General features: G+C 43.4%; 1 protein-coding gene across 1 annotated transcript in view; it reads right to left on the bottom strand.

Moving 5' to 3' along the window:
* The window catches only part of SLC4A5 (solute carrier family 4 member 5), an 82703-nt gene that overhangs the window by 6075 nt on the left and 52188 nt on the right, over positions 1-24440 (bottom strand). The window contains exons 16-25 of the mRNA XM_048513155.1: positions 15452-15513; positions 13550-13750; positions 11509-11622; positions 10652-10813; positions 10087-10265; positions 8847-8919; positions 8162-8230; positions 7304-7477; positions 4252-4416; positions 222-289 (exon numbers count right to left, since the gene is read on the bottom strand). Coding sequence (XP_048369112.1) covers positions 222-289; positions 4252-4416; positions 7304-7477; positions 8162-8230; positions 8847-8919; positions 10087-10265; positions 10652-10813; positions 11509-11622; positions 13550-13750; positions 15452-15513 — 1267 coding nt within the window. The remainder of the gene's footprint in view (positions 1-221; positions 290-4251; positions 4417-7303; positions 7478-8161; positions 8231-8846; positions 8920-10086; positions 10266-10651; positions 10814-11508; positions 11623-13549; positions 13751-15451; positions 15514-24440) is intronic.

Raw genomic sequence — 24440 nt, 5'->3', positions numbered from 1 at the left:
AAACAGATGAGACCAAGCCAAGAACCCTGTATTCATTTCCATGGGGCTCAGAGACTCCCAAAACTCTAGGGTGGCATATCTTTCTTGTGGAGACCAGAAGAGTGGTTGAAACTGGAGCAAGGTGTCTTTGGTAGAGCTGACTCTTTGTGGAGATTCATGTCATCCCTGGATCTTTTTTTGGGGTGGGGGGGAGGGGGGAGATTATCAAATGTATCACTTACCTGCGATCCAGGTCTAAATTATTAGGAGAAGAATCAGAATTCAAAGCTCCAACTGGAAGACCTTGTTCCTGGAGGGAAACATAGTTGTTTGTAAATCTATTTCAAAGGCCAAACAAATGAATGAACAAACTCTTTAAAATGGAAGCGAGTTGGCCAAGAATACTGTATATATTTCAGTGGGGCTTGAATAGATGGACCAAGGATCACGTCTGTCTGTCTCCGGCTCTGCTGCCAGCCACCCATAATAGTACCCAAAAATCTGCCCTGAAATGTTCTTGTTCTGGTGACTCTGCTCAATGGGAGCCTTCTTGTAGCAAAAAGTGAAGGATGCATCCTTAGTAGAGAAGATAGGCATTATACATGAGTTGCCCCTATGTTACTCTTTTTCACACATGTGAATGGAGCTTTAGTTCAGCTCAAAGCAAATAGCCAGTTACTGGGGTTTTTTTTCATGCAATTTCCAGAAGATTAGAGAAAGCACAGGGCATTGTCTTGTACAGTGGTAGCCCATAGGCTTAAAAGTCTTTTTAGAACCCATTAAAGATTTCAAGACTTAATTTCATGCTACATGCAAACACATGGGAAGAGCAGCTCCAGAAGGGGAATTTTGAGTAGTGATGTGAAGGGATGGTTAATGGTTTCTCTGCTCCAAATTTCCTGGCTGCTTTTCCTCTGTGGATGTATGCTTTGCCCAAATGCATGTTTGCCAATGGCACTGGAGTTCTGCCCTGACATTGGAGATACCCATGAGGAAGTGGGACAGCGTTGGGTGCAACTGTATCAGCTAAGGGAATCTATCTTTAGGCATCGAAATATACCTGTGTGAGGGACTGGATTAGGATAAACTGAGGTCAACATACTTTCAATTGGAAGCAAAACAAGAGGGCTTTCAGGATATTGTCTGCTTATGCAAATCCCTAGGATGGCTGCACATCGGCTGGATACCAATAGTACCAATCTGCAGAATCCATGTGGCAAATTGGAGCAACCTCTGGTGAGCTCAGTGTCCGAGAACCTACACGGGACTTAAGTATGATCACTCGTAATATTACGACCTGGTTCTTTCCCTGTTGGGAGACTGATGTGTAAACCTGGCCAAGGAGAACTTACTAGTTTATCTTTTAAAAGGCAAACTGGAAAAATATAGGAACAGGAAGTTAGTAGTATAGTCAAGGAATGTCCCAAAAGCCACTGAAGCCTGTGAATGCTACTCCCTGCTTTCTACCAAAGCTGCAGCTTCAAATCAAGATATGCATCAGCAATAGGTTAGTTTGGTTAGTCACACACACAAAAAGGCACAATCCCTTAGGCACTTTGCCTTGGCATGCCCTACTGAGATGAAAGAAGCAAATTTTGCTGTTGTGCAGTCATGTTTAGTACAGATTTTCAAGTAGTTGAGAGTTAGCTGTTAACTTAACATCTGATAGAACCTGAGCATGCTACTTACTGGAAATGCAATGGATACTGTTTTGGGGTTCTGATGGGACAGGCTCCATAGGGATGGTTATAATAGAGGGAGGTGGGAACTTGGGCTAGGGAAAAAAGTGGAAAGAGACAGTGAACACCTCCGTTTGCATAGATATATCCAGGTTTCTCCTAGTGTGGAAGATGCAATGCTCACATTTGGGGGAAATACAGAAAACCTGGTCTTTCATTCATTAAAAAACACACACTCTCTTTTCTTGCATATAGCGGACCCACACTGACCAGCCTGCTCCTTTTATCCTTTCTGTCCATCACCTCAAGTACTGCTTCCTGGCAAAATAGCCCACTCAGTGGATTCTGTGGGAACCTCAAGAGGACATCTGTAGATAGCCCTGCCTTCTATCCAGCAAGGATCACCAGAATGCTTTGAAGGAGCACATGGGCAGCTGTGGTACTTTTTAATGAAAACTTCAAACCATTGAGCACATGGATTGCAAGAAACTGCGCTGTTTGTAATCTTGCAGTAACTTTACATACCAGTTACAGATATGCCTTCATTTTCTTCGCCAGAAAGCCTCTTTGTCAGAAGGGCACAAAGATCCCAGTGTTTGTTTCCTCCATCTAAAAATCAGGCACGCAGAGGCACAATTCCAAACATACAGGAGCTGATTGGGAGGAAAATTTGGTCCAGGAAAATGCTGACCAGCTTGCCCTCCTCTATGTCCCAAAGGGAGGAAAGGAAGGGGAGCAAAATCAGCCTGCCTGCCCACAGTGCATACAGCTCAGCCAGGGGTCACATAAGAACAAGCCAGCTGGATCAGACCAAAGTCCATCTAGTCCAGCTCTCTGCTACTCGCAGTGGCCCACCAGGTCACCTTCTTCATGCCATGGGGAAATTGGATGCTGCCACACATTTACTGCCACTGTGTCGGCATGGCCCAGGTGAGGGAACAGGCCATCAGCCCATCAGAAGTTTCAGTGGCCAGAGTGACCAGTCTACCCCCCTGATGTAGAAGGAAAGCATGGATGTATTGATCCAGGGATTATATGTTTGCCACAACAGGACATGCATCAGCAGTGTGGTGGTTGTGGTGGGGGAGGGCGGCAGCCCATAGGGGTGGGGTGGAGCACAAAACTTAGGCCGCTTCTGCATGGCCATGCTGGGGGGTGCGTCAGCGTATATGACGCCGACACCCCCCCCCCCGGGACCGTTCACATGAATGATCCCGGTAAAGGCAGAGAAGATGGCACATGCTGTGCTGTCGCCCGATCAACATACCTTCCCTGCGACCTTCCGGCGTGTCGCCCAGGCCAGGGGACACGCCCCCCTGCCCTGCACAACTGCTCTGGTGTCGCAGGGCAGGGGAGGCATGTCCCCAGGCCCAGGTGACGTGCCGAAAGGTCACAGTGAAGGTACATTGATCGGGAAAGGGGGGGGGAATCGCGCCTTACAGCTGCTGCCATTCGCACGGCAGCGACTGGAAGCCGCTTTTTTCCAAAAACCTCGCTCGGGGAGTGAGGTGGGAAAATGGTGGCTTCGCGACGCTGGGGGGAGCAAGGATGGCGCAGCTGCATCGCGAACAGCTCCCTAGGGACGGTGTTTTTGCCGTCCCTAGGGCGCTGTAAAAGGCCCGTGCGGAAAGGTCCCATGATTCTGCACCGGGATATATTTTCCCTAGTACAGACTGAACCGGTTGGGTAATGAGCACCTGCATTTTATACTGTGCAAGTATAGCTATAAGAAATTGGGCCTTGAAATACCTGAGTTTTAGAGGGGGGAAAACCTCAACGGGGCTCTGTTTGTAGAACTCCCAGTGTCTTGTGTAGTTTGGTGAGTATTCTTGACCTTTGGTTGTGATGTTCAGATTGGAGTACAGAAAGGGCAGTGCTGGGGCATTACTGCTTTGGCATTTGCTGGGTGCTTGGAGAATTCCTGACATCGCATTAACAAAGGAGCAGGAGGACTTTCTTTCCAAACAGAACAGTGGGATGTGTGCATGGGAACTTTGCCCACAGTGTAGACAGCATAATGATTCCATCTTCAAGAATGTGGGGAATGGGTCCAGCACAGGATGTTCTACAGAAAATAGGGTCAGATATAGGGGCATACCACCCAGGGAAACACATGGGGTCAAATGTCCCCAGGCAGCGGCAATTTAGTCACGAGGGGGGCGGAAAATTGCCCCCACACGACACCCCTCCTCCTTCCCCCTGGTCCATACACCGACTTCAAGACCTGGTGCAAAAAAAGTTGTTTGGTCGTGGTTGGGGAGAGTGGCACAGGGTGGGGTGGGGACACAAAACTCAGATTTTGCACCGGGCTATGTTTTCCCTAAATACGCCTCTGGACCAGCTGGGTAATGAGCACCTGAATTTTATACTGTGCAAATATAAGTATAAGAAAGAAAACCTGTTTATCTGGAGCAAAATGCTGAATTGTCCACAGACAAAGAGTTAACGATTCTGCCGTTCAACAAAGAGCAGCTCTGTGAATGAAACTGTCTATGTGTGATTGCTGAAGTTTTTGAAGCCCTGACTCCAGACAAGCATCTGAATGTTCACAGTGAGGGACAAATGAAATCCTCTTGGCACTGAGTGAACAAACCTCATCACTGTTGTTTTCCTCGTCTTTGTTGCCTTTCTTTTTCTTCTTCTTCTTGTCCTCCTCCTTCTTCTTATCCTTTTCAGGGATTATGTTATCAATCCAGGCCAGGTCATGTTGGGAAAAGACAAAGTCCAGCATCTTCCGGACCAAGATCAAGGCTAAAATCTAAATGGAGCCAAAATTTAAACCAATCAACCTTATCACCACTAGCACTGGGCCAAATCTTTATATTTGGAAAAGGGAATTTGATTTTTGACCAACCAAGATCCTAAATGACTATGAACTAGAACAGGAGTACTCAATCTCTTTGAGTCTGTGGGAACTTTTGGAATTCTGGCATAGAGTGTTGGACTCAACCACGACAAATGGCTACTGCAGGTGGCAGATTCAATTGCAATATGTCAGGGAGAGAAGTTCTGCGTAACTCCATAATAATAATAATAATCTTCAACATTGCAGGTAGAAGTTCTTTTTAACAAGATGCCTCTTAAAAACCTTGTGCTGTGGTGGCAGTCGGTACCAAAGCATAATTAAAAAAAAATCACAGCCAATCAGAAACCCTGATGGGCAGAATCCCCATCTAGCCTCACTCAATGTATTGTCGAAGGCTTTCACGGCCGGAATCACTTGGGTGCTGTGTGGTTTCCGGGCTGTATGGCCGTGTTCTAGCAGCATTCTCTCCTGACATTTCGTCTGCATCTGTGGCTGGCATCTTCAGAGGATCCTCTGAAGATGCCAGCCACAGATGCAGGCGAAACGTCAGGAGAGAATGCTGCTAGAACACGGCCATACAGCCCGGAAACCACACAGCACCCTAGCCTCACTCACTTTCTAAAAACACTTGGAAGGCACAAGGTAAGGTATCAGCAAGTGTGTGGCATCCAGAGGCACCATATTGAGGCCCCTTCCGCACATGCAGAATAATGCACCTTCAATCCACTTTGCAGCAGGATTTTACTGTGCGGAATAGCAAAATCCACTTCCAAACTGCACTACGAATGCTCATTGCACAACTATGCCAACTTTATAAACAATAAACCTATACTGTAAGCATGCCTCAAAACTTATTTTCATACACTTTAACAATATCCCAAATAGCTTTCAGATAAAATATTTCAAAATAAGTACAAGTCTTTTGATTTTTGTCAAAATACAGGGCAACAAAGAACCCAATCAATGTAACACAGTTACAATGAACTCCTTGTACACTGAACAGAGCTGATATATCACCAGAGAATCTGGCTCCAATGAAATTGAACTTGCTACATTATATCATGCTTCAATTATTCTTGAAATCTCCATATTTACATTGGAGCTTTTGTTACAGGGAAGGGTGCCCAACACTGGATGGTGGGTCTTTTAAGTAGTTAAGGCTCATTCCGCACAGCATATTTATAGCAAGTTGCAATCGTTACAAATGAACCCATTTTCCCTTTTGATAAATGGAAAACAAATTCATTTATAATGATTGCAATTCGTTATGCTGTCTGGAATCCACATAAGAGCAGTTTTTGTCAGCTTGCGAGAGGAATAAGTAATATGTGCCTATTATTAAAGTTAGTTCAGCTCCAGAGTCACTTAAAAAGATGTCGACATTAAGTTAAGCATATTGTTTATTTACAGATGATTGGGGCACGTAGAAGTGATCTGAAATCAAACCTAACCAGGGTTTGATTGCCCATAAAACATCTTTACTCGCTAAAGAATTGCATCTTCTAACACTGAGTAAATACAATTTCACTGGTGCCAGATTCTCTGGTGATATATCAGTTCTTTTGAATGTACAAGGATTTCATTGTAACTGTGTTACATTGATTGGATTCTTTTTTGGCATGTATTTTGACAAAAATCAGAAGACTTGCACTTATTTGGAAATGTCTTGTTTGTAGGCCATTTGTGGCATTGTTCAAGAGTATGAAAATTATACTTTGAGACACATTGTTGTTTATAATATAGGTTTATTGTTTATAAACTTGGCACACTTGTGTAGTGAGCATGTGGTACAGAACAGTATTCATAAATAGCCTATGGGTGCACCTCTCCCAATAACTTACTACCTGAAGGATGGCGACCCTAAGGTAGAACTATTTGTCATAGAATCATAGAGTTGGAAGAGACCACAAAGGCCACCAAGTCCAACCCCTGCCATGCAGGAACACACAGTCAAAGCACTCCTGACATATGTTCAGGCAGCCTCTGTTAAAAAACCTCCGAAGAAGGAGACTCCACCACTCTCCAAGGCAGTGAATTCCATTGTTGAACAGCCCTGAAAGAAAGTTCTTCCTAATGTTTAGGTGGAATCTCTTTTCCTGCACCTTGAATCTATTACTCCGTGTCCTAGTCTCTGAGACAGCAGAAAACAAGCTTGCTCCCTCTTCGGCATGGCATCCCTTCAAATATTAAAACATAGCTATCATGTCCCCACCTTAACCTTCACTTCTCCAGACTAAACATCCCCAGCTCCTAAGTTTCTCTTTGCAGGGCATGGATTCCAGACCTTTTGTTATTTTAGTTGCCCTCCTCCAGCCACGTTACAGCTTGTCGTTATCCTTCTTAAATTTGGCCCTTTCCGCACAGCAAGGGAGGGTCCTAGGAGGCCAGCAGGGTGACGAAGGTGACAAAGTGAGTGGGAGAGGGACGGGGAAAACAGCATGTTCCTGGCGGTGCCGTTCGCACCGCGCCGCCGGGAATGCGCTGTTTTCCAAAAACCTCCCTCCAGGAGGGAGGTTTTTGGAGGTGGTCTGACGCCGCCCTGGGGGTGGAGGAGGGGAGCCAGGTCGGCGCTGCTGCGTTTTAGTAGCGCCGCCTGTGCGAACGGCTCCCTGGGGACGGCGTTTTTGCCGTCCCCAGGGCGCCATAAATGGCCCGTTTGGAAAGGGCCTCTCTCTCCCAAAGTAAGACTGTGGTAACTTTGCCTTACTAGTGCTTTTGTCGTTTTCTTTTTTTTAACAAAACAATAAAGCAAATCCGAAGAAAGCTAACAGACCACTGGGCTTTTGGGTCGAACAGTATATGCCACAGAGTTCTCCCAAAGATGTGCCTAACTGCCTACCATCACAGGAAAGATGATGGCTGCTACAGTGGATTTCAGGATCCAGAGAACAGCCAAGCAGACAATCTGAACCACGGTGAACAGGTGGATCCGCCGTAAGGGCACATGCCGGAGGTAGACGTAATCGGGTTGATGCTTGGCTGGCATCAGGAAAAGCTTGCATCTATCCCAGAACTGTTGGGGAAAAGCACAGAATTAAAGCTAAATCCAGAAAAAAGTATGACGAAGACTTAACTCTATTTACTGCCAACAGCACCGAAAGGGCTATACTGAGCACATGGTCATCACAGTTTTTGCCTTTTGGGCTTACACTTGGACAGCCTGTACTCAGCAGTCTGCTTCATCAGCTGAATTCTTTGCTGGGGAAGCAAAGCTGGTCTGTCCAGTTCTACCCTCTATGATGTCTGAAGCCCATGAAACTTAGTGGAGCTTGAAAGGTTTCTGCGCACAGCTTTAAGGCAAATTGAAGCGGTACAAACCTGCAATTTGTCTTTTATAGACAGAGATGTGTGACTTTTTTATGCCAGTAAGCTAATATTCTCATTCCTTATAATGAATCAGAGGGAAAAAAAATCAATAAGAAAAATTGTTTCCCTCTTTAAAAATAAGAACCACCTCCTTCAACAGGTGCCCAGATTCCAAATTACCCCTTATTTACCTCTTGAGCCACCCATTTTATCAGAAAACAGATTGATTAAAACAACAAAAAACAACATAATTCTAACTTTCCACTTCTGCAACAAAAAATTAATTGTGAAGTGGAAATATTGACCATTGCATACGAACAAGAAAGGGAAAATAAAGGTGTGACAAAAAGAAAATCAATTTAAAAATTGCCAGCAAAAATACTATTCCTACCTGGATGCCATTGAGTGAGGCCACTCCCATGTAAAGAAAGACTCCATAAAGCACAGGCATTGGGATATACTATGGAGACAGAAACAAGATAAATGGTTCTTCAGAGGCTGTATTTGTCTGACTGCTTTGGCCAGGGGTGAGTTGGGAAATTAAATAGCTGAGCCACACAGTGATGACAAGATGGGCAACTTTACCCATCATCTCCTCTCTGGGTAGCAAAACAGGAGGAGGCACAATCAAGTTTAGCCAACTAGTCTCAATATAGCACTGCCTGCATTATTCTCCTTGGCTACCAAAAACCCACAGGTAAGTTTCCCAGCAAGTTCAATAGTCATTCTACCCCTTGCTAAAGCTGTTGGCCAATTAAAGAACTGATTGACCTGCCTTTTAAATAGTTAATTAAACAAATATCAACCCAGTTTTTTAAACTGTGGATTTTTAAATATCAACAACATTTGGATACCAAGAGCTAAGTTGGCCAGATCAAGGGCTTTCTTTTTCAAAACTGGTTGCCATGGCCTTTATTAAGAACACAGGCCCAGAGCCTACTTAAGTTCATGCAAATAGCCACAGTTTTATTTCATTTCTGGCTCTCTCATTCCAGTTTATAAGTGCTGACTCGGAATCAAAACGAAGCCTATTTCTATTATGATTGTTAATGGTCCTCAGAAAAAGGATACTTTACCTTTAGAATAGGAGCTAGGAAGACAGATATGCCTGTCAGAACAAAGACTATGATTCCTGTGATTCTCTGCTCCCTGTCAAATACAGTGAAATAAAACATTAGGGATGAAGAACATTTAGGATTTTTTGCATAGCTTTTCGCATAGCCCCATGATTAAAATGGTCTGAGGATTCCTAGCTTGCTCTGTGTACATGGAAGTTTCTGTTTATGGGTTGGATTCAGTGATCCACCAGCCTAAGGTGTTGATGGCCATGGATTTTCCACACTTATTGCTCTGCAACAATCCTTTCTGTGCTTGGGAAAATCCCTTTTGGGGGTTATGGGAATCATGGAAAATTACAGAGTAATACCAATCACTAGTGCCTGTCTGGAACTAGAGATAACGCAAAGTCAAATGGGAAAGCAAATCACACTGTGAGCGTGTGTGTGGCAGTCAAGCTGCAGCTGACTTATGATGACCCCACAAGATTTTCAAGGCAAGAGATGTTCAGAGGGTGTTTGCCATTGCCTCCCTCTTGGTAGCAATCCTGGACTCCCCTGGTGGTCTCCCACCCAAATACCAACCAAAGCTGACTATTTGTTGTTTCTGAGATCTGACAAGATTGGGCTAGCCTGGGCCACCCAGGTCAGGGCAAACTGAGCGTAATAACATAATAATTGTGTGCCACCAAGTCACAACCAACTCATGGCAACCCTAGAATCATTGGGTTTTCAAGAAAAGAGAAGAGCAGAGATGGTCTGCCATTGCCTTCCTCTACACAGCAACCCCAGTCTTCCTTGGTAGTCTTCCATCCAAGTACAAAACATAGCTTATCTTCCCAGGTTCTGAAGAGATCAGTATAGTCTGGGCTGTTCATGGTGCCGGGCATAACAGATAACTACAAATCAAAGCAGATGGACTGGCATATATCTGCCTGTGGTAATGATTAGGATGAGAGTGGGGATGGGTTGATCTATCTTCTGCCTTGGGACATCGTAATGCAAGCATGAATGACTTGTAGCCCCCTAAATGATATAAAAGGGTGGTTTATCAAGTCCCTTGTGGTTCATCTGACATGGCTTGGTGGGTTGCAAGGTATTCACATCTGCTGTGATAACATGTATACGATACGGGGGAGGGTTCAAGGAAAAGTTAGTGCTTTCTTTGGAAACTGCTCTATGGAACACTTGACACTCTGGTATGCCTTTCCTCAACACATAAGAATTGCTGTATTCTTCATCTGGACAAGAGGATTCTCACCTCACTCCCAGAAACTGAGGCTGTTCTCCTGGTGCACTAGTCTCTGTCTCCATCTTTAAGCTGTCGATGTGTGCAATGGAAATGACTGTAGCTGCTACATACCACGGCAGCCCCATGAACGAACACACTGCCATGAGGACGCCTACCCAAAACAGGTCCAGGTGATAACCAGCTGCTTTCTGAAACCAAAACGTGTATCAGTTGGCTAGAAGGAATGGCCAAAGGTGAAACGTAGCAGAAACGTTAAAATCTGGGGCCAAAAAGGAACCTGGGATCCTGATGCAAAACATCTGTGCTGACGCTCCTGGTCACAATGCCAGAATTAATCATATGGAGAGTAAAAGCAGGTATGGACATCTATGGATATGTATGTGGCCACAAATGCTATAAGTCTAGACTTCAAATATTGATCCCAATACTCTTTCTCAAAGGCCATTCCATGAGTCCACAGCATAGATGAGCTTTGCACACAAGTCCCTCTTTTACATTTAAGGTTATATACCCGACAAACCTGAACAGGTGCAATACTGGGGAATATCAAATTGCAAGAAACAAAATTGCATACCCTCAGCTTGTGCTCCTTTCTGTTCACTATTACTGCTGTAATTTGCTGGTCCATGAAGATCAGGATGGTGACCAGAAGAGCTGGAAGTGCACTGGCCAAATAGATCCACCAGGGGTTCTTACCAAATGGGAACACAAACCATCCTCGGTCTAAGCGAGTGGGCTGAAAGCACAGGCCGAGAACTGAATATTATCTGCTGTTACATTGTGAGCATAGGCCATAAGACTTAAAAATAAATTCTTAATTATATATCATTTGCCTGTATGGAGCAAAATATGTGCCTGTTGTGTTCAGGAAAGGTAAGGTCATTTCTCTCAGATTCTGACTTCCAATGCTGGAAGGAAAACCCCCTCAAAAAAGACTGAAGCTGTGTTATGGTGCCCAAAGTTAACTGGGTTTCTCCTGATGTGTGGATTGCATTTGGACCTGGAACCAGCTCTGAAACAAGCAGGGAACCCATGTAGTCAGAGGGTCAGAGAGAGGGGCTGCCTGGTCCCACGTGGTATATTAAGACATATTATAATGGAAATAAATCTTTAACAAAACAGAAATTACCTGATTATTTCAGATTATTAACCCCTGCTTCAATTTTGCTTTAGGCTGTTCAGGCTGATCAAAGCCAGTGCAAGTAGAAGAGGCTGACATTGACTTTGGTTAGCAATGTGTCTGCGGCAGGCATTGGGGAGGCTGTAAATGGCAGTTTACGGTGCAATGCTATGCAGAGTTACTCCAGCCTAACACCATCGAAACCAGTGCTTCAAATGAAGTAACCTTGCATAGGACTGCCTCACCAGTGAATCTGGTCCTGTGACCAGTGAATCTGACCTTGCTCTACAGCTGAGATTCATTTCTTTTACCTTAAACTCTGTAGGCACTTGGAGTTTTGGCGTATTCAATCCAAACAAAATATCGAGACCGACAAAAATTAGGATGGACATGAAGATAGAGAAGTCACTAATAAGTTTACGGAGCTAAGAAGAATGAGAAAGAGACAGCATATGCAGGTAAGACAGAAAAAAGATAGCGTTAGAATATCACATGTGAAAAATAGCCAATCTGTCTAGAAGAAAGATAGAGGAGTCATTTGCCATGATTCAATTGCCAAAACTCTTAGGTGTTGAATCAGTGTTTGGTCTAAGAGGCGCTCCCCAGGATTGTTACAAAAGGGAGTCATGGTAGTCTGTAATAGCCAAGCTCATATGAAAACAAATGTTGTTTGTCTTGAAGGGGCCACTGGCCTTCAGGATGACACAACTCTCAAATCTACTACAGCTATATTCCTTGGAATACTGCCAAGGAATATGCACTTCACCCATCAGATTGCAGGGTCCAGCCAACAAAGAACTGAGCCAAATCCAGATACTTATTGGCAGAGGTGGGATCCAGCAGGTTCTCACAGGTTCCCGAGAGTAGGTTATTAATTATTTGTGTGTGCCGAGAGGGGGTTACTAATTGGTTATTTTGCTACGTGATTTTTGCCTTAGTTACGCCCCTCCTCCGCTCCTCAGCAGTAGCGCACAGAACTTGAAGCAGTCTAGCAGGAGGTGCACCGGCGTGCGTGGCAGCCTGCGCCTGTGTGCATTCATTTCCTGCCCGAGGACCGGCGCGTCCTTGCCACAGCCCCGCCCAGCAATGCCCCACCCCCGGAATGCCCGGCCATGCCCCCGTCGTGCCCCGCCCAGCCCCATTGGCGCTTCGCCACTGTTTGAATCCCACCACTATGGGAACCTGTTACTAAAATTTTTGGATCCCACCACTGCTTATTGGCCTGTATCCTACCACTCCACTCAGCCAAGTCTGAAGCCTAAGGAGCCTTCCTCCAACTTTGGTGGTTCTTCTTAAGTGGAAAGTTAACAGAAAGCCAGTGTGGGACATTAGGAAGAACTTTCTGACTGTCAGCTCCTTAAGTTGGAGGAAGGCTTCAAACTTTGCTGAGAACAGTAGTGGGATAGAAGCCGTTGCTGCCCTCTGGATATCAGTGTAGCTGGGTCAGATCTGGTTAGTCTGTAAGAAACCAGTAATAAAATCTTGAGACAGAGAAGGTGCTGGAATAAGGCAAAGGAATGGAACAGAGGGGCAATAAGAGATAACAGATTCAAAACCCACAAGGGCATCCGAACCTTAATTATACTGGGTACATGCAACTTGGGAGTTTCCAGTCGAAAACAAGCATCTATTCCACAGAAGAACAAGATGGAGAAGACAATGGAAAAATCAGCAATCAGGACCCTGACCTAAAAGTAGAGGAGATGGAAGGAAAAGGCAGATTAAACAGGGGTGCTAATAGCATTTCTGATGTACTTCTGTTGCACAGGAGTACATGACATTGGAAAGGAATCCCTTCCATGAAGGTTGTCTTATAACTTTTGAGACCAATTTCAAAGACATCAAGGATTTTATGGCAATGGTTACATTCCATTATCCTGTATTATGCTTTTGTCCCTCACTGTCTTAGACATGTGTTTCCAGTACACATGTGCTCCCCCTTCCACATCTGGAGGCCTTTTAAAAGTCTTTTATTAGACTCTGTAGTCACTTGATGCATCTACATATCAGTTCAACCGTTTAATGAATTATATCTAGCTTGCTTCCCCCAAGGAATGGGGGTGCGGGGGTGGGGAAGCAATGATGTCACATAGATTTGTAAAGTAACCAGATAGAAGCATTTGATGAACATGTATGTGTGAACCAACTGTTGGTCTCTGTTTGAGCATAGAGATTTCCCCTTCCACATCATGTTCTTTGATCTAACGTGGCCCCCATCCCAGACTGCAGGACTGATGCTTAGCTGCGGTTGCCAGGTTCTCAAATACACTTCCTTATGGAGGACTGCCTTTCATTTTCTGATTGGAAACCACCCCAGCAATTTAGAGGCGTTGTTGTTCTTTTTTTCCTTACCTTGGTAGGAAAATAGCGACTGAACTTGAATTTTTTCAGGGTCACAGTCAGGGAATAAGTTCCAAAGAAAAGAATGAATGACATGAGGGCCAAGTCAGGGACGAATTTACAGGATTTCCCCATTAGACTTCCACCATACTTCAGACATTCCTTCTTGCTCAGCTGTGTCCAGTCCAGAGCTGTGACATTAATGGTGTTGTACTTAGAGTTGAAGAGTGGAAGGAAATAAAACATAATACTATTAGCCCACTGAGCAATTATTCATTTACAGTAGATTGTCAAGTCAAATGCTGAGTCATAAAAACTGTTGAACTTGCATCTAAAAATTGTGGCAGATGGTTGATCCGTGGGAACATTTTAAAAAACTTACCACTGATATTAACATAATTTAATATTAACATGTAGTTTTGCAACTGGGGAATTTTAAAATAGTATCAAAATGTGTGTTCCCATTCTTTGACAAGTTTGACCCATTCGCGTTATTTTTGAGGGCTGTAATTAATTGGAGTGATGTAGCACTGATTTCATGCATACTCTGCTCAGTTTTTTTTCTCATGACGCTTGAAATCACAGTGCAAAGCTCCTATTTATTAGAGTAGCTCCAGGCTTCTAACCCAGACAATAACCAAAGCTTCCATTCAGTCAACGGAAAAACATCTGCTAGGTTGAACTAATGCCCAAATCCACTGAGGCAAAAGTGGTCAAAGATCAAATAGGTCAATGGAAATGGGTGTCAATTTAACAGTTTTCTTGGCTAGCATGCTTGCCAAGGGCTACCCAGTAAACAAATGGCTGCAAAAAAAAAAGCCAAAATGTTTTTAGGACAGTGTTTCCTCACCTGTTGATCAGGATACCTACAGATTGTGAATTGTAAAGCCTCTGAAATCAGTCTAGCAACTAGTAACTTTGCAGTTGTACCTGCAAGTAGGGGGATGTAGAATGCCACTGTTTGGGAGCTTGTGGGTTTCTCAGCATTTAGTTGGCCACTGTAGAAGAAGAGAGTTTGGATTTATATCCCCCCTTTCTCTCCTGTAGGAGACTCAAAGGGGCTGACAATCTCCTTGCCCTTCCCCCCTCACAACAAACACCCTGTGAGGTAGGTGGGGCTGAGAGAGCTCCGAGAAGCTGTGACTAGCCCAAGGTCACCCAGCTGGCGTGTGTGGGAGTGTACAGGCTAATCTGAATTCCCCAGATAAGCCTCCACAGCTCAGGCGGCAGAGCTGGGAATCAAACCCGGTTCCTCCAGATTAGATACACGAGCTCTTAACCTCCTACGCCCCTGCTGGAGTAGATGGGCAATAAGGTCACCCGATTCAATAGTTTTCCTTCAGCCTCAACCAACGGAAGGTATCATCAAATCCCAAAACAACAAAGATATTGTCGCTGCGGCTCTATTGACTCTCTTACCCATGTTCTCCTAGAATGCCAAATAAATGCAGATGCGCATTTTAGACTAATCCACCCTTTACTGGCAGTGAGAAAAATTTTTAACCCTACTGTCGCCGTACGTTTTCTTCTTGGAGACTATAATGCTGATATAACATGTACAGTAGCTCTATTCCTGACAAGTATTTTAAAGTGTTAACTTATTCCTGTTTTTATTACTGCCAATTGTGCTATTTATACTATATTAGTACATTATAAGCATATCTAATGAGTGTGCAAACGTTTTTCTGCACAAATTAACTTGACTTTTATATACTTGAGCTTGTATTATCTTGATTTATGCTAATAAAGGCGTGATTGATTGGGCAGTAAGGTCATAGTTCACCTGAGGTGCCAAAAAACCTGGGACTGGCCTGAGTGGGTCATCATACCACGTACATTTATACTCCTGGGTCACCGTACCAATAAGATTGGGAACCACTGATTTACAGGAGAAGAAAACACCTGGCTACTTACCATAGAAAGGTTAGTGTTGTTTGGTGCCAGTGGAACTGAAGCATTGAACAATGTTGTATTCACTGCAGAAAAGGAGTTGGTTAACATTTTAAAAAATATATATTAAAAAGGAGAAGTTTTACTGTAAATAGTGCTGAAAATGTTTTATTGACTTGCACCATTTTGAATTTTGCCATTTTAGTGCCAGCAGAAAGCCAGAATCCATTTTCAGTGGTTGGATTGTCTCTCATCATGATGTATATGCATACCTTGCAGCATTTAGAGAGCTCTACCTAAATATAGGAATGTAATGTAAGAAAGCTGAGGATCATATGAGAATCCCAAGACCTACTAGTAGGTCAAAAATGAAAAGCCTGGATGCATGAAAAAGGTTCTGAAGCTGGAGGACAAGCCCTGGTTCTAACTCCAGCAGAAACTTCTTCCTGTTTAATTTTATGTAAATGGCCTAGTGATTGGCCTTCTAGGAGGTGATTTCAAAAAGCTTTATCAGATAGAAACCCAAAGAATGTTTCTGAATATGATACAGTAGTGTCCCTTCCCTATAGCAAAGGAGCAATGAGGCCTTCTATAGTCTCCATGGCTGAAAGGCAATATTCCAGTTCAGATCAAGATGAAGGCTGCAGGCCTTCCATTTCTGAATAGAAAATTATGCCAGGGATATTAATCGATTTCATATTTCTGTCAAGAACACCAACCAAAATTATCTATTAAAATGATAGTTTGTCCCACTATAAAATAGCAGCTGTGGATTGAAGGACATAGGCTCATTCCGCATGGGCCAAAAACAGTGCGCCAGGTGTGGTAAAAATGAGGCAGCACCGTGCTTTCCCCCCGCAATGAGGCAGCACCGTGCTTTCCCCCCGTTACCCCGCAACAGCATTGTGCAAACGATGCCATGCAGAACAGGCCCTAGTCATGGGGCTGGAGCCATTCACAAAATGTGAAATTCCAAGTCAAGTATTCTCTTAGAGTGGAGGCAGATGTTTCTGAATGGGTGCTCTCTGAAGACAAAAGGTAATTCCTCCTAAATTCTTCTAAAACACTCCTGCTTTGGTGAGGTTGCAGGATTTTTGTGTGTGTCTTGGGAAAGTGATGCTTTATGGAAGATGGAAGTAGGAACCACTCACACATTGTTAAGTCTATGTTGGGGATCATTAGTATGAAACAACAGACAACTTGGTGTTAGGCAGACATATAACTGCAAGCTTTTACTTCATATCAAGACACTTAGGATACATCAACCCCAATCCTTCCCAGTTCTTCATAAATGTTCACTGCACTTTACTCTTGAGCTTACCACTCAAAACAATAATTTTTTAGAGTAGAAAGATCACCCCCCAAAATATTTAAGATTTTGAACTACCAGTATTGCTTTTATGGGATGGTAGAAAGTGGCAATTCCAAGTTTGGAATGACATTTGCCTTCTAGAAAATAAAATACCCATGGATTCTCTCCTGTACAAGCTTGATAAACTTTTTTTTTATAAATTCACACATATGTGTTAGGCTTGGTTGCCTTATTTGGTAAGAATCTCTTGGGGTTTTGGAATTAAAACTACCTAAGATCACCATTTTTGAACAAGCACGGCTACAGCTCAGGAAACCTATGTATAGTGGTGATATCATCTCTAGGAATCATTCTTCATCTATCATCTTGGATTCACATCGAGAGACAGAAAGGTCTCTCTATCCTTTCCTAACCACCTTTCCCAGAAAACAAAAATTGATGAAGAAAACAAAAATGCTGTCTTCACGGAACTGCGCCCTAGAACTAAACGTAACACTAAGGCAAGCCTGAGCCCCTGCCCTTGCCTTAACCCTAAGCCTTACAACGGCATTACAACAACATTACAGCGGCGTTACAACGGCATTACAAAAACCCGAAACATAAAACTGACCATAGTCCTATTCTCAGACTGTGCCATAGAACTCAACGTAACACTAAGGCAATCCTGAACCGCTTCCCTTGGCTTAAACCTAACTGTAACTAATTATTTTTATTTAATTTATTCAGTCATAAATAGATCCCAAAATTGTAACAAAACCCCGAAATGTGAAACTGACAAAAACCTAAAACGTGAAACTGACAATAGCACTATTCTTGGACTGTCCCCTTGAACTCAACGTAACACTAAGGCAAGCCTGAGCCCCTGCCCTTGCCTTAACCCTAACCCTAATTTATTATTTTTATTTAATTTATTCAGTCTAAAATTGTTCCCCCAAAAAGGAGAGAACCCGAAACCTAAAACTGACCATCGCTGTAAGATTGGACTCTGCCCTAGAACTCAACGTAACGCTAAGGCAAGCCTGAGCCGCTCCCCTTGCCTTAACCCTAAGTCTTATAATGGCATTACAACGGCGTTACAACGGCATTTCAAAAACCCGCAACATAAAACTGACCATAGCCCTATTCTCAGACTGTGCCCTAGAACTCAACGTAACACTAAGGCAAGCCTGAGCCTGAGCCTTAACCCTAAGCCTTATAACGGCGTTACAAAGGCGTAAACTCTTTTATGATTTCTATTAAGAAGTAAGTGCTGCAAAATTCATTAAGTTAGTGATTTTCAAAGTGGACAAATGTCTTCGGTATCTTACCATAGCAGTGGTAAATGGACAATGTTAAAACAGTTAACAGTGGAGAAGTGTGTGCTAGTTAGAATCAGAATTGGGAGACTAAACAAAACACCCCCCAACATTTCAATACTAGGGAAAGCAAAAGCAAAACTGAACAGATGTAACGTTTGTTCTGTTTATTCCTGGCATGTTTATGTGGTTATCTGATAATGTTTTTCTCCACAACCTTCTGCTTTTCCAGAACCAGAGATAGTTTTTGACTTCTACTGTTCCGTCAGCCCAGCCTAAAAAACATTATAGCATTGGCTGTATTTTGGATGGTATGTTTGGAAGGTTTTGTGTAGTTTTTAAATGAGACAGCCCATTCAGATCTTTATGTGGGCTTTGTACACTGAGTTAAAGATCAGAGTAATGATTCTAAAAACAAAAAAAGTTAGAGTATCAAATATTAAATTGTTTTAATATTTATAAAATGATACTCACTTGAGATTGAAAGCAGCCAAATAGATGTGTGCAGCAGAGACAAATATGGTACAAATCAGTTACAGTAATCAAAAATCATTACTAGCAAAAAAAATAAAAAATAAAAAGTACCAAAAGAAGATTATAACATAGACTCTCAACAGAAAGAGGAGAGAGAATTTTTAAAGTGGATACAATTTTTGGCAACCTGGAGCAGAAAAGTGTGGTGTGTGCAGTGCTGTAAGGTTTTCAAGGCAAATAATTAAGCAGAGAGAGTTTGCCATTGCCTTTCTCTGCAGTCTTCCATGAAGGTCTCCCTTCCAAATACTGAGCCAACTTAGCTTCCAAGATCCAACAAGATCAGGCTACAATACACCAAACATAAAATGGCATAACCACAGACAAACTCAAGTGGAGAATCACATTTTTCCTGTGCAAAAAAAAAAATGTTTTCAGATAGTCTGTAAGACTGAGATATTCCTGTGACAGAAGAACTACTTGGGTCAAAGATGTCAGAAAACCCCACAACATATGAATAACAACAGCAAATGAGAAACAACCAGGTGGGAAAGCTCTAATGGCCCCTTTGTTGACTTTGCATATGCCAAAGGTGGGGGCACTGGTTAGCTGGCTTTAAAAAGAGGTTAGACATGCATGGCTGATCTATCAATGGTTATACTAGACACAGGGACTAAATGGAAGCCCATGTTAATCTATGTTCTGAATAGCAATGCAGAGCAGAGGAGCAATGGGGAGGGGGCATCTGATCTCCATAAGTAGGTGCATCTGGTTGGCAGTTGTGTAGCTTGATGGAGCAGTGAGAACAGAATGGTGGGGGGTGGGGACTGGCATTGTGTAACACTCTAGGAATGTTCTAAATCTCTACGGTAAATTCTTAGAGTGCTGCACAGCACTGATATTATTTCCAGTAGATGTCATGGCATTGTGCAATATTGATTTCCACTGTCACTGGCGACTCTGCTTTTTGTGAAACTAGCGGTACCCATCCACGCGTTGCTGTGGGTTATTGTGGTGAAATGGGAAAGGAACAGTAGCAGCAAATCAATTGCAGAGGCCAGCAGTACGTGCTCATGCAAACACGCAGCCTGATACTGTGCGATGTCATTGATGTGTGTGCCCGCATTCCTTGGGGGGGGGAATGGAAAGGCACCCCTCCCACACATCTAGGCTGGCTGGTCATGATCCTTTACCTGGGAGTAAGTTTGGTTGGTGGCAATGGGTGTCGCTTCTGAGGAAACCCTCTGAGGGGCACGACACAGCCATTCAAAGTATGTCATGGTTGCTTTATCGAGCTTACTCCTGAGTAATGCGTGCCTGGTTTTCTTAACTGTAATCACAGTATTTAGGGAATCTAGGGTGCCTGGCCCCTCCCTCCTGTCCCTTGCATGTCGCCCCTCACTCTCTTCCCTCTCTCACTTCTCTTCCCTTGCATGCCTCCCCCTCCACCTCTTCCCTCTCCCTCCCTCTCTTCCCTTGCATGCCACACCTCCCCTACCCTCTCCCTCCCTTCCCTCTCCCACGTGTGTATGTGTGTGTATGTGTTTCACTTCCACTCGAGTTGTTGCCTATGTACTGTTTTCACTGCTCATATCTGGCCATCTGAGCGAACATTCTAAACTGCACCAACATTCTAAGGGTGACAGTTACACACAGGCAGCTGCATGTCCTTCACCATGGAGCGCCAGGAAAGGCGTTTTACCTGGGCCAGGTGTGAAATTTCAGGTATGTGAACATCTAAAAACACTCTCGCCTGGCTGGCTATAGCGGCTGGGAATTTTCAGAGGAATTGGCCCAGCAGTTACTGAGTTATACCATCACTAACAAATACATGGTTAGCTTTTTATATATATAGATAGGATGCCGGTCTGTATGTATCATTAACTTGATTCAGTACTGTTGCTCTTATGCTTGCATGTTTGCCCCAACAGGATGAATAGCATCTCTGTAGGAGAAGGGAACTGAATTGGAGAAAACAGCCCATGAAGAATGAGCTACTTGCCTTCCTCCTGTGCTGTGGCTGATTTGAACTGATCTCCATATGATTACTGTTTCACAAGAAACAACAAACTGGAGATCTACTACAGCTCTTCCAGCATCTTCTTTGGTTTGACTTTTCACCAGATCTTCTGAGCATTCCCTGCTTAAATATTTGCATGAAGATCATCCTATTACCTCTTCAAGACTTAATATAAGTAGTGGGGCTAAATATCTTTACCAGTCAACTTTTCCTAGCCATTGTAGAGCACTTTCATTTGCTTCCATCAGCAGTAATATCTGAGAGACATTTAAAAATTCCCTATCCAGAGAGATTATGTGCATGTAATATGAAATGTGTTGACTCTGTTGGCCATATATTGCTATATTGCCCCTTTTTCAATACAATTAGGACAAATATATTGCCCCCGTTAATGGTGAATCGGGAGGGTCTTTCTGATCAACAGAATTTTTTCTTTTTATTGAATAATATTTCTTCTGCCATAACTGAATTAGTAGCCAAATTTCTATGTTACGTTTTATTACGTTTGTAAACTATTACGTTTGTAAACTGCCTGGAATGTTAGATTATACAATTATTTATAGATGACTACTTTTTTTTTAAATCCTGTACCTTCTATTTGTATCAATTTATATCCTATTTTGTTATGCCAATAAAATTCTATTTTGTTATGCCAATAAAAGTCTATTGATTGATTGACTATGTACACAGTCTTTGGTTAATTTCAAGCAAACATATGTATTCAAGAAACAGCCAGTATATTTGCTTTTGGTGTGTATGACAAGCTTGGATAATAGCCTTTACAGTTCAGCCGTTGTCAGAGAAGAGTACATCTTGGGCTCTGGAAAAAGATAATTTGGTTTCAATTTCCACAGCAAGATATTAGCTTAGAATTAAACATTTTCTGTTTGCAATGGCAGAACTGAATATTGCATGAACAAAGGGTGTGTGCAAGAAAATGACTTCCAGATCCTTATACTGTAAATGGAGACATTTTTAGATTTTTAAAATGGTAGTATTCCATTAAAATAAAGATAAAAATCAGAAAAAAGGAAGAAGCCCTTTTAAGCTTGTTCAATATTTGGAGGAACGATTAAAATTCTGCAGCATCTGTATTTCAATTGTGATGCTCTCCTTAGGCAAATAAAGGGTACATATGTGTGTGTGGGAGAGAGTAGTATCTCAGCAGTAAGTCCCAATATACTGAATAACACTTTGTGTATAGATCTAAAGAATATTGAAAATACAAGTTGAATCCAGCCAGTTTTTTAATCCACTCTCACAAAATTCCCTTCCATGCAACAGCATCCAGCCCTTTGGTACATGCAGGTCCCATAATTTTCAGTATAGTTTTTATGGATTGTCAAAGAGGATAGCCTCTTCCTTTTTCAACCGATCAAAAACTGGTAAGGCCTGGGGCAAGAAATATCCCCCTACAGAACAGAGAATACCTAGAGAATCTGAGGCCCTTTCGGCACGGGCCAGTTGAAAACGGGCGCTCAGCGGATCTGCAACGTCCCCAGGTCAGCTGCTTTTGCACAGGCGGCGCTTGCTGAAATGCAGCAGTGCCCACCTGGCTCCCTTCCTCCCTCAGGGCAATATCAGGCCGCCCTCAAAACACCCGCTTAAAGGGTAGTTTTGAGTAAACAGCGTGTTCTCGGCGGCGATGGTTTTAACAGCACCGCTGGGGAACACGCTGTTCTTCCATCTTCCCCACTTCGATCATGCCGTGCAGCCTGCTGTCCTTCCTAAGACCCTTCGCTGTCCTCCAACCCCTGGAGGTCGGAGGGTAGCGTGGGCATGGGCTTAGGAGGACAGCAGGGCTATCACAGCCGGCGAGTGGGAGAGGGACGGAAGGCGAGGTGGCTCCGCATGGAGTCGCTCTCCTGCACCGCTCTTGCTGGGGCCGCCAACACGCCATGCGGCACCGGCCTCCACCCCAATGCCGGCAGAATTCTTGCCGGTGTGAGGGCGCATAGAGGCCCGTGCAGAAAGGGCCTGATATTTGGAGAATGTGATGCATACAACAAGAAAACACTTATCTTTTTATGCCATGCGGCACTGAGAAGAGTCTCATAAAAGTATTCCATGCCCTTGGTGGGAAGGTGGGAGGTCTGAAAAGAATCTGCAGGAGGTTTGGTAGGATGGTTGCTTGGAACTAAGTTATCTGACAGTTAAAATAAGCACTTTAGCTTCCTTCATAAGAGTTTGGGGGCTGTTCTTTGAAGAACCTGAATGATTTCTCTTAAACTCCATTGTAACAGCTGGAAGGTGGCTTTTTTGAGCTGGAGGAAGGATCTGCACCTTAACTGGGTAGTAGGATATAATCACTGATAATTTATGATATTTTTGCAGAAGAATGCTAAGGAGATTGCCTGGTGCCTATATGTTTCCCCAAGAGGGGTATTGGTTGTTTTTTCCATTCTGGAGAGAGAGAGATTCAGGGTTTGAAAATGGTACAGGTTTGAAAATGGTACAGGGTCCTGTCTACACCATAACCCTACTAGATGCTTTTAAAAAGTGGTGGGAGATATACATAATTTTGTATCCCACCTAGGATTGCCAGTTCATTCCAGAAGGGACAAAAATGGGGGGCTGAAAGACATCACAACACTCTTGGGATTTCCTGTTCTTTGTGATAAGAACCATAGAGATTTTGGGAATTCCTAGTGCATTGTGACATCAATTTCAGGTAAAACTGGAAATGACACTGTGATGGGCTTCATAGTAAAAATGAGTCAAAAAGTGCAGATCTGTCTAGAGACATGTTACTTACATTTCAGGATGGGAAATAAACTCCTTAGGAACAGAAAAGCTCCCTATTTGAGCCTGGTATAGCAACTGGATGATTCAGAGAGGGAGGATATCTCTCTGACAGGAAATGTTTGAGTATGCTTTTAGATTCTGGTTCCTTTGAGTGAACCTCTAATCGCCTTAACTGTGGGCCTTTCCCCACTTACCTTTGGCCCCGCGCTACTTGAGGAAAGTAGCGCGGGGTTCCTTGTCGCCCTCTTTACTCTATTAGGGCGGCGCAAAGAAGCTGCTCCCGACGCTAAAGCCGCTGTCGCCCTCAGCTGCCAGCAGCATCCCAGGCTGTTCTTAACGGGCGCTTTGATGGCCCCTGCAGAAGCTGCTGGGTCGGGGACGTCCGGTTCGCGCCTGGGATGCTGCATGCTGAGAGCAGCGCGCGGCATAGAGGGGAACAACGAGAGTGGGGAAAGGCCCATAGTGTCTAAACATATCTACTCAGAGGGTGTATTTCAGTGTGTGGGAAGAATCTGATTGGTGATATAGTGTCAGCCCTAGCTGATAAAGCAAAATAATACCCAGACAAGAAGAACTGATTGTTTATTGAGGGGCCACAGGTGAGGTGGAAGAGAACAGACTTTCCACAAATGGCCATAGTTATAGACAAGGATAGGAATACATCTTCTGAGGAAGGAAAAGAATTACTGGACCAGTTAGTGCAGGATAATACTTTCTAGTCGGATCCTCTCTGGTGTATTTGGGTTTTGCTTTATGTTTTACCTCAGGAGTGGGATTTATATTTGTTTTGGGTATCTAACTCAGCCAAAGCTGTGTCAGTGTGTACTGTGAAAAGCACCAGCCTGTTAGGACCCAAAGTCTGCAATAATCCATAAGCCAGAAAAACCTCTTGAACATCTAAGCTATTAAAACTAAAACTTTAAAAGCCTATGTAAGATCCGTGCCAGTGCCTGAAAATGAAATACCGTACTGAAATCTATACTGAAGTTGTGTATATTTGTTGTGTATATTTATATCCTGAAGTTGTGTATATTGTGTATATACTGAAGTTGTGTATATTTATATCCTGTCTTTCCATTCCTACTTTCCATTCTCTTGAGTTTTTTCCTATCCCATCTCACCTGTTAATAAATTTTAATTCTGTTTGTTGAACCTGCCTCAGCATTTCTT

Source organism: Sphaerodactylus townsendi, linkage group LG12 (genome assembly GCF_021028975.2).
Source record: "Sphaerodactylus townsendi isolate TG3544 linkage group LG12, MPM_Stown_v2.3, whole genome shotgun sequence".
NCBI lineage: Eukaryota > Metazoa > Chordata > Lepidosauria > Squamata > Sphaerodactylidae > Sphaerodactylus > Sphaerodactylus townsendi.
This window is presented reverse-complemented; position numbering and strand designations above follow the sequence as displayed.